Raw genomic sequence first — 9163 nt, forward strand, 5'->3', positions numbered from 1 at the left:
TGTTTTCTACTGGGCTGTGCCTGAGGATGCGTTGTGTGTGTGTGACTGACTGACAAGGTGGAGGAATACGTTGAGACTTGTCAGACCTGCAGGGCCAACTGACTGGCAAGTGAATGAAAGGAACGTGTTTTTGCGTCCCCCCCAAACATGACAAGTCGTAAAAAGACTGGTGTGTCTCCTTAAAGAAAGGAAACTAGAGTACATGAAGGTAGCAAACATGATTTGTTCATAGCTGTGTTTGATTTTACTCTTGACTAACCATCATAAAAGTTTGACATTTTTAAAGTTTGCTTATATTTATTCAATTTGACTAAGTTGATTAGTGACATGAGATAGACTTGTTTAATTTGAGAGGACGTTTAGAACATACAGTAGTAGAGTACAACGTTATTGTATTGACCCCTTTCAGCTTACTTTTTTAAAATGTAAACTCTTCTAATAATTAAGCACTTCTTGTAAAGTGTTTTTGAACACTGTATTTTCTTTAACTGACAATGGACATGACTTTAGAGTCATTGCTGTTTACTACGCGCAGCATAATTCTTCATATTAGATTTTTACTGTTAACACATTCCTCTGATTACATAAAAAAAATTCTGCCAGTACATACTGGAGGGAAAAATACTAAATAGTCCAACTTTCTTTGCCTTTCGCAGATGTAATTACTTTGAAAGCAACACTCGTGTGCACTTAGCTCTAAAATGTTGGCACTTAAATTTGAGACAACCCTAATTTAAGTTAATTAAGGTCTTTTGGGAAATGGTTCAAATTAGAGTCTTAAACTCTTAACTACCAGTTAACGCTAGAGAATATTTACAGAATGTTTTATGTATGCAGTCATAATACATGACAGTAAATCTATACACACTTGGATTTTGGGTGATAATTAGATCCAAATCACTGTAAAGTGCCAATGGTGTCCTCATCAAAATCACTCAGTCGCCATGAAAAACTGTTCTTAACAACAAATGATATGCACTATACAGCCCCACCTGTCTTAATACGGTATTCTGATTAATATTGCATTTGTGGAATAGGAATTAAGCAGTAAAATCCACCCGTTTTTATCCATCTCATAGGGCGGCCATTTTGCCACATGCTGTTGACTGAAAATGACATCACAGTTGCTCAGAGGTAATGACCAATCAAGGCTCAGTTTGTGAATGTCACATGACCAACCTCAGAAAATAGGTGTGTTTAGACTAATGCAGCTGCATAGAACATATTATTTGTGAAGATAATTGTGTTTAAAAAATGTGATTTTAACTAATCTGTATTTCTAACGATCTAATTACAATGAAAATGAACATGGAGAAGTCTCAAAGACAATTAATAAACTCACTTGTTAGTAGTAGTAATATGTAGTAGCAGTTCCCTGTCTGATACCTTTTATCAGCACTGTTTTGTTGCCTGTTCTCCCATTGTCAAGGCAGGTTTAAATTGTGTGTGCGTGTGTGTGTGTGTGTGCGCGTGTGTGTAAGTACTATTTTAAGATTTAAATTTAACGATAATAGGTGGACAAAAAAACAAGCAGCAGAGAAACACACTGTACATTATTCGATCCTTGCCTCTATTGTGTTCAGTTGTGTCAGCACAGAAGCAGAGTTTACGACCTGGATCGTTTTGGCAGATTACTCAATATAACAGATAAAAAAGGTTGTTATCCTTGTAGGTGGATGACGACGGGATGTGTAATAAAGGCTAGACATGTTCTGCGCGTGCGCCGGCCGAAACTGTAATCTGGGCTCCGCGGGCAGCCAATGGCGACACGTTGTTTCACCCGTGACACCATCCGCCACTCCTCTTACTAAAGAAGGAAACAAACATCCACCCAGAAAGAGCTGGAGATCACCAGAGAGAGAAAAGACTGGAGGGAGGAGGGCGAGGAAGGGAGAGCTGAACCCATCCGAACCAGGCTTGAAACGGACAAGCACGCCACGTTAAGGCGAGAGAAGGACTTCCACCCAGGAAGATACAATCGTCGACCTTTCCCCCCCCCACCCATAAACGTCGCTTTTCCCCTTTCGCCTCGTGAGACACTCATCGAATTTCATCAGGTGATTTTCTTGGGCTCGTAATCGCTTTTTGTCTGAACAGAGATGTGGGTTTTAGCTTGTCATGGTTCAAACAAACGAACAGTGGTGCTGTGGTATTAATGTAATGGTCGGTCAAAGCGACCTTTAACGGTGGATTGAAAGGTCAGGTGGTGTGTGCGTGACGGTCTCGTGTGTGTGTGGAGGGTTGGGGGGTGGTGGTAACAAGCTGAGCAATGTTTTTTTTGTTTTTTTTTACGCGTTGGAAGTGTTTACTAGCAACATTGCGAGCACTTAAGCGTCCGCGTCAGCAGCTCTCGAACGTGACTCCCGTCTGGTTTGGGGGAAAACATGGGGGAGAGAGATAGCTGGTGCTTGTTACTGTCTCTGTGGTTCTACATGGCCCAAACTGGGGGATGGGGGAACCAAAAGCAGATCATTTCTGTCGACAAGTTGAACATTTGTACGCCGATTAGGCAAACCAAGCGAAATAAATGAGGCGAAATCTGTACATTTCCAAGCAAAAGGACCAAGTACAGCTTTATCAAGTGGTTAAGTAGTTTCTTCTTTAGGATAATTCGAGGTCTGATCGATGTTGCTTTTAGCTATTAATTGTGGTTGGTCTAAGTAGCTACATGTGTTTATTTTGTTGATTATATTAAATGGCTGAAATAAGTATGAAATGGTAGCTACTACCGTAATGTCCAAACAGGAAACACGGGGAATGCAGACAAAGGAAGAAACAAAGGCAACAGGGAGCAAGCACACTGTCTAGACTGTTTGACTAAACATCATTGCTCCCCACTTCCTGTCGCTCACGATTTTCATTAAATTCACTTTTCAGTTTTTTTTTAATAGAATCACCATCTTCCAGTAACAAAGCAACGGTTCTCTTTCTGTTCTGTCCGGTGTGACTCAGTAGTTTTCAGTTTAACAGGGCCTGAAATATGAGCTCAGCTTCCTGCTGATACTCATGTGTGTGTGTGGTCAAGCAAAGAGGAAGACCAACCGCGGCATTCATGATTTTAAAACTTACAGGTATGAAAACATTGATATAAGTTAGATTAACCAGAATTCAATGTTTCAGAGATGCTTTTGTTGATTAATCGAGCCATGTTGTTTACTTAATAGTGCACTGTTGGGGAATCAGAGAAACTAGGTAAAATGTAAAAGTTTATTTTGTACACCTCGGTGTCTCAAGACCTTTACAGCTTGGCATGTTGGATGTCTTTAGTCTTTACAGTTGTTCATTAAGGTCTACTCTGGACAGCATGTGTGATTCTGAAAGTAGGGCTCAAATGTGACTGCTAAGCCTTGTTCCTTTTGTTGCAACGAGTGCATGGTTTGTTTATACATGTGCAGTCATGTTGACTTAGGTTAGCTCGATACTTAATTGATCCCGGAGGAAATTCTGACATTTTGTGGCAGTTCTTATAAAGCAGTGATGTTTTTACATCTGGTGGATTCGGCCCTAGTTAAAGAGCCTCTAAAGTACTGAGCTGACGAGCGACAAATTCTCACCAGTCAGCAGATGAACACGTGACGCGAAGGCATAGAAGGTCACCTGTGGGCTTTTCCGAGGAAACCCTTTGTTGACGTGCATAGCATGCACGGGGGAAAGAGTAGGGGGGGGGGTTAAGAAATACAACAGTTGTTGTTGAGGTCATAGACCTTTTTTTGCGCCGTCAAGACATTCTGATACAACCGTCAGCCTCTTTGTAACATGAAATTGTTCGACTTAGTTGGTGACCAAAATATTGACAAGCTAACAGCTGCTTTGTTACGGAACAGTGTCAAAGGTTATTCAGGATGTGATCCTTTTTGCGTCACAAGCTTGTTGTTGTTTTTGTCTGTATTAGTTGATCATATACTTGATTAAAGCATAGGGGCAGGACACCCTGTAAGCCTTCCTGTCTCTCCACATGTCTGTCTGTTCATTCATCAAGGACTGTTTGAGTTGTGCCGTTTCCCATTACACAACCTCCGCTTGTATTTCATCACTCTGGTGCTGTACATCAGCGTCATTTGACTACATGGTTTGCCAAGAGAACACGCGTGTTTACTGGATATGTGTGTGTAAGGGAGGGGTGAGTGAGGAAGTTTTGAAAGGCCTTATTTGGTAAGATGTCTATGTAGAGAATTGAAGGGGCTGGCATTTCTGTCATTATCTTCACTTCATTTTCATTTAGACTTCCTTCTTTTAAAACCTGAGGTAGCTAACGTTTGATAATTATAGGTGTGTGTGGTTATCAGCAATTATCACATGGTGATACATCATTCAATATTGTGCAACAAGTAAAACTGAGAGCCAGTGGTCACACAATGTTCTATGAAATAGAAAAAAAAGTAGTGTGGCGTCATAACTGATATGTCATGAGGGTGAGTTTTCCTTGATGACAAATGGTGCGTCAGCTCCAGTAAGAGTAGTGCCAACTGTTGGCGGCTATCGCTCAGGGGGAGGGCGGTTAAGGTTGAACAATGCTCCATTCACTTGTCAGGTGCTGATTTGCTTCACACATTTACCCGCAGTGTGCGGTTTTTAAAATATGTATTCTCACCATTTCATTCTCATCTTTTCAGCAATGGCCCAAGAGACAAACCAGAGTCCGGTGCCCATGCTATGTGCCACAGGCTGTGGTTTCTATGGCAACCCCAGAACCAATGGAATGTGCTCTGTATGCTACAAGGAACACCTGACAAGGCAGCAGAGCAGCGACCGGATGAGCCCCCTTAGCCCTATGGGTATGTTAGGCTACATCAAAATATCAATAGTTGGACTCCAGTCTCATTTTTTGGATTAGCCACCTCGCAAAAAAAATGTAGTTTGGGTTTCTGAAGGAGAAAGACGCATTGTTTTAAAATTCAATTATGACTCTCCTCAGCTAGTGTATATTCCCAGCACCTCCTGCTCTCCCTCTCTGTTTTTCCACTCAGTGTAATGAAATGCAGCTGTTTTCCTTAGTGGCATTATTCAAGGTTACAGCCACTTGTAAGGTCAACCGTGGGAGTCACCGTCACAGCCTCGACACAGGATTAGCTCTATAGTTTTGAGTGGAGAAAGAGGCAGAAAACAGAAACTAGGGCTGGACGATTAACCAAAATGTTATCGCTATTTCGATTTTGGCTTCTTTCGATCATTAACGCATAATCATCGAAGAAAAACGCTGTGGCGCGTTTTCAAGTTCCCTACGTTGTGAAAGGATCCTGAATGCACCATGTAGCCTGTAGCTAGCCCGGAGCCAATCAGTGTGATTCTGCCATTCCTCAGCGTCCTTTAAGCTGTTTAATGATACTCCAGTGGGAGTTAACTGTAACATAAACAAACAATAAGGATAATCTCATACAGTAAATACAAGAAATGCTTCGTTTTCAACACATCACGAGCCTAGCACTAATGTAAATGAATGGAAGATCCCAATCAAATGCTAACAGGAAGTTAGCACCAACTTTGCGACTCCGTCCTAAATAACAAATATTCACACACAAATGCTGTGAAAACACAGCCGGTAAGATAACACTACTCAAAGGCACAAATTATCCCCAATTTGTAAGAAGTGAGTTGTTTTAATAGAATTCAATCGCAACTTTCTTCTGTTCTCAATGTAAATGTTTACACCGTGGATGCACGGCACCCTAAGAGGCCAAAACGTGCAGGAACACCCAGGTTTTTTTTTTTCAATTTCAATTACTGTTTTAGTATACATTATTTTTACTTTACTTTTTCTATTCAAACTTTTTTTTTTTAGTCTAAAGATTCCAGAATTTATTTTCCTCAAAGGACTTTTTTTTTTTTTTTTAATCATACCAACATTTCTACATGACATGGCACGAAATACAATCCCTGAGGTCACAGGTTAGCCCACTAAATCCACCGACTTGTGGAAATAACAAGATAAAATACATATGATAAAAGGGCTATGATCATAGTTTTGAGTAGTTGAGTTTAATAGTTGGAAAAAACATCGTTTTAAAATCAATGAATTTTTTTTTTATTAATCGTCATTTCAATCCCAGTCAAAATAATCGTGATTATAATTTTTTCCCATAATCGTCCGGCCCTAACAGAAACCCAAATTGAATATGACGTTGACTTTCTAATGAGTGTTGTGCTGGGAGTCTCATGATGGTAACTTTGTGTTTATGCAGGCTCAACTTCTAGTCCTACCTCAGAGGCGTCTGCAATCCAGAGACTAGAAGCCAGTCTAGCCAAGGTTGATGCGTCTCCTGCCTCTTCGCCAAACATGTCTAGGTCGGTACCAAATGCAAATAGTCAACACAGTTCCTTTTATTTGGCAACTGAAGACACTCAATCCTGGATGTTTCCCTCATTTTCAAACCAACAGAACTATTCAAGGATCTCTTCCTGTGACTCAACAAATGACAGAGATGAGCATCTCGAGGGAGGACAAGCCTGAATCCCTAGAACCTGGTAAACACACACAACACACACGCATGCACATATTCGAGCAGACATTTGATGCACATGCAAGTGACAGCTCACGCGCAGTCTTCTGTGAGGCCATGTTGCGTTCCACCGTCTCTACCACAGGGGTTTTTCTTTCTGCATCGAAGACAGCAAAGCTTTCTAAAAATAGACCTGCTTAAAAATAACACCACACTAGAAGACATTTTTGGATAAGCTGCTGGCTACCAGAAGACCACTCAACAGGGAAAGGGGGCATTTCGAGACGGAGCCTCCACTAATTACTGTCTAAGTAATATGGAGCGCTGCTAAGGAAAATGGTGTACAAAAGATAAATGATACTAGTGTTTAGTTTTTCATGGTCATTTACTGTGCTGGCAGCACTTCAGCGAAAATATCTTAATTCTGCTGTGTTTGCAAATTAGAATGCGATGGATTAGAAATTAGGAATGTTTTCTCTATAATCTGCAGTTGTAAACCAGCCAGCTGCCTCTAGCCCAACTCCTATAGCTTCTTCGAGCAGCGACGATAACAAGGAGGACTCGTCCAAGCCGAAGAAGAACAGATGCTTCATGTGCCGCAAGAGGGTGGGCCTTACAGGTATGCAGTGGTGACAAAAGAGATATTGTTTAAAATGGTCTTTTTAATGTTGTTGTCCTTCTGAACTGTTGTCAACTTTTGTGCTTGCAGGATTCGACTGTCGCTGTGGAAACCTCTTCTGTGGTATCCACCGGTACTCCGACAAGCACAACTGCCCCTACGACTACAAGGCTGAGGCGGCCGCCAAGATCCGCAAGGAGAACCCCGTGGTGGTTGCTGACAAGATCCAGAGAATATAGATCCCACAAGACAAACAATGCAAGTGGCGGTGATGGAGACAACACTTTTTTTGAAAAAGACTGGAGTGTTTCACCTTTGGAATTGAACACTGGGATTTGTGGCCACGTGAGGATGGAAAGGACTTGATTTACAAAATTAAAACCTCAAGAAAGACATTAAAAAAAAAATCCTATCTGAGGGAGATGCATGAATGATCACTTTGCTCCCCTTTTGATTAATCCATTTTATTAATTTTATTATATTTTCTGTGGTGTGACTTTTCTTTCCCAAGAATACATATTGTCTTATAAAGATCGGCCCAGAGTAAATGTCAGAGATAAGCTGCCCTCCCGTCACCCTAACCAGGCATAATGTGCCAAACTGTAGACCGCCATTCTTGTCACGCCCTGTTATGCGTCAGAAACCAAGTCAAGAATTGAGACCATGCTGTAAGAGCTGTCCCCCCAAATGTTGCACAAAGTGTTCTCTGTTCGTTTGTCTCTGTCTTTCCTGGCTTTACCTACCTCACAGCTGCTCTGTTAGCCTTTTTTCTTCTTTTTTTTTAACCCTTACTCTTTGTGCTCCTCCGCTGTGACCCCAGCAGAGCAGCAGGTCACCTCTCTTCCCGCCTCAGTGACCCCTCTGATCAGCATTCTTATGTTGACTGATTGGTTTGATTGTGATGAGGCTCATCCTTGTTTAATTATGGAGGTATAGTGCAGGACAGGGACAAATACACCTTCACCTTTCACTGAATTCAATCCCTACCATTGGGCATTCTGGGTAAATGAACTTGTGCATCACAGCCTGCAAGGATGGAGGCCTCACAGCTCAGTCTTGGCTACATAGTTGAGTGAATGGGATTTATGCATGAATTTCTCTTCGTCTACAGGAGAGTTTCCAGAAAATATGGCCTCAGTCTATAGTTGGGTTGGAGGCATTTTTACTTGCTGAGACAATTATGTTTTGTAACCCCCCCCCATCAATGTTGGCACAGGTATTCAATGCATATGTGCAGTTGGGATATGTGAACCATGATTTTGTCTTGTTTTTTATTCATTTTAAGAGTGCTAATAGAATGTTCATGTGAGCACAGTGTGTGTGTGTGTGCGTGCGTGCGCAGAAACAAGGTTTATCAGCACATGTTTACAGACAAATTACAGGAGCATGCCAGAGGTAGATTTCAATGAAATTAAATATACTAGACTGCCACAATTACATGTAGCGTGTTATGTCTGTGCGAGGTGTGTTTTCATGGCTGCCTGTCACATCGTACGTATGTGAGTTGTTAATTTCCCAAGTGTGTTTTTCATTTAAGACTGCGTATCCGTTTGATTTTTTCCCCCTTTATGATTATTAGTTATATGCAAATTTGTACAAAAATATGAAAAAACAACAAACTGTTGATATTTATGTATTGCATATAATCCTGCATTACCACAGAATAGTATCATGTAAATAAAACTGTACAGAGAGACATTACCAATGGTCTTGTGAATGTTCAGTATTTCTTTTTATGTATTTTGTCAGGGTGTACACAGCACTGTTGTACACTATCTTCAAGCATACAAGATAAAGTTGCAAGGCTTGATTTTTCCCATTTTAGGCCAGAAACCTACAGTGAATGATATGACATCATAAAGGGTGACTCAGCACAGTAGTGCGGGAACAGCCAGGAAAACAATAGGGTGAACACAACCTCCTGTGTACCCTTTAATGCCTCACCTAAACCAGTTGCTTAAACATTGTCATGTTAATACTGAGACCTGGCAATTAATGAATAATACCAACAAACGTCATTCAAGCCATGTCTGGATCACACAGGAAGTATTAGTATTGTGTACTTATTGGATCAAGGTCATGCTGTACGGACAGGTCTAACCTTGTG

The 9163-nt window shown here is 41.1% G+C and overlaps 1 protein-coding gene across 1 annotated transcript; it reads left to right on the forward strand.

Moving 5' to 3' along the window:
* Positions 1 to 1825: 1825 nt before the first annotated feature.
* Positions 1826 to 8757, forward strand: zfand5a (zinc finger, AN1-type domain 5a). Its single transcript, XM_077561349.1, has 6 exons — positions 1826 to 2057; positions 4614 to 4775; positions 6180 to 6282; positions 6377 to 6462; positions 6928 to 7056; positions 7147 to 8757. Exons 2-6 carry the CDS (start codon positions 4616 to 4618, stop codon positions 7293 to 7295), a joined length of 627 nt encoding a protein of 208 aa, XP_077417475.1. The 5' UTR covers positions 1826 to 2057; positions 4614 to 4615; the 3' UTR covers positions 7296 to 8757.
* Positions 8758 to 9163: the final 406 nt, after the last annotated feature.

The sequence above is a fragment of the Vanacampus margaritifer genome, chromosome 3, assembly GCF_051991255.1.
Source record: "Vanacampus margaritifer isolate UIUO_Vmar chromosome 3, RoL_Vmar_1.0, whole genome shotgun sequence".
NCBI lineage: Eukaryota > Metazoa > Chordata > Actinopteri > Syngnathiformes > Syngnathidae > Vanacampus > Vanacampus margaritifer.

Coding starts and splice junctions, on each gene's coding strand:
- zfand5a (XM_077561349.1), top strand. CDS start 4,616: ATGGCCCAAGAGACAAACCAGAGTCCGGTGCCCATGCTATGTGCCACA. Junction 6,463..6,927: donor GCCTGAATCCCTAGAACCTG/GTAAACACACAC, acceptor TATAATCTGCAG/TTGTAAACCAGCCAGCTGCC. Junction 7,057..7,146: donor CAAGAGGGTGGGCCTTACAG/GTATGCAGTGGT, acceptor TTGTGCTTGCAG/GATTCGACTGTCGCTGTGGA.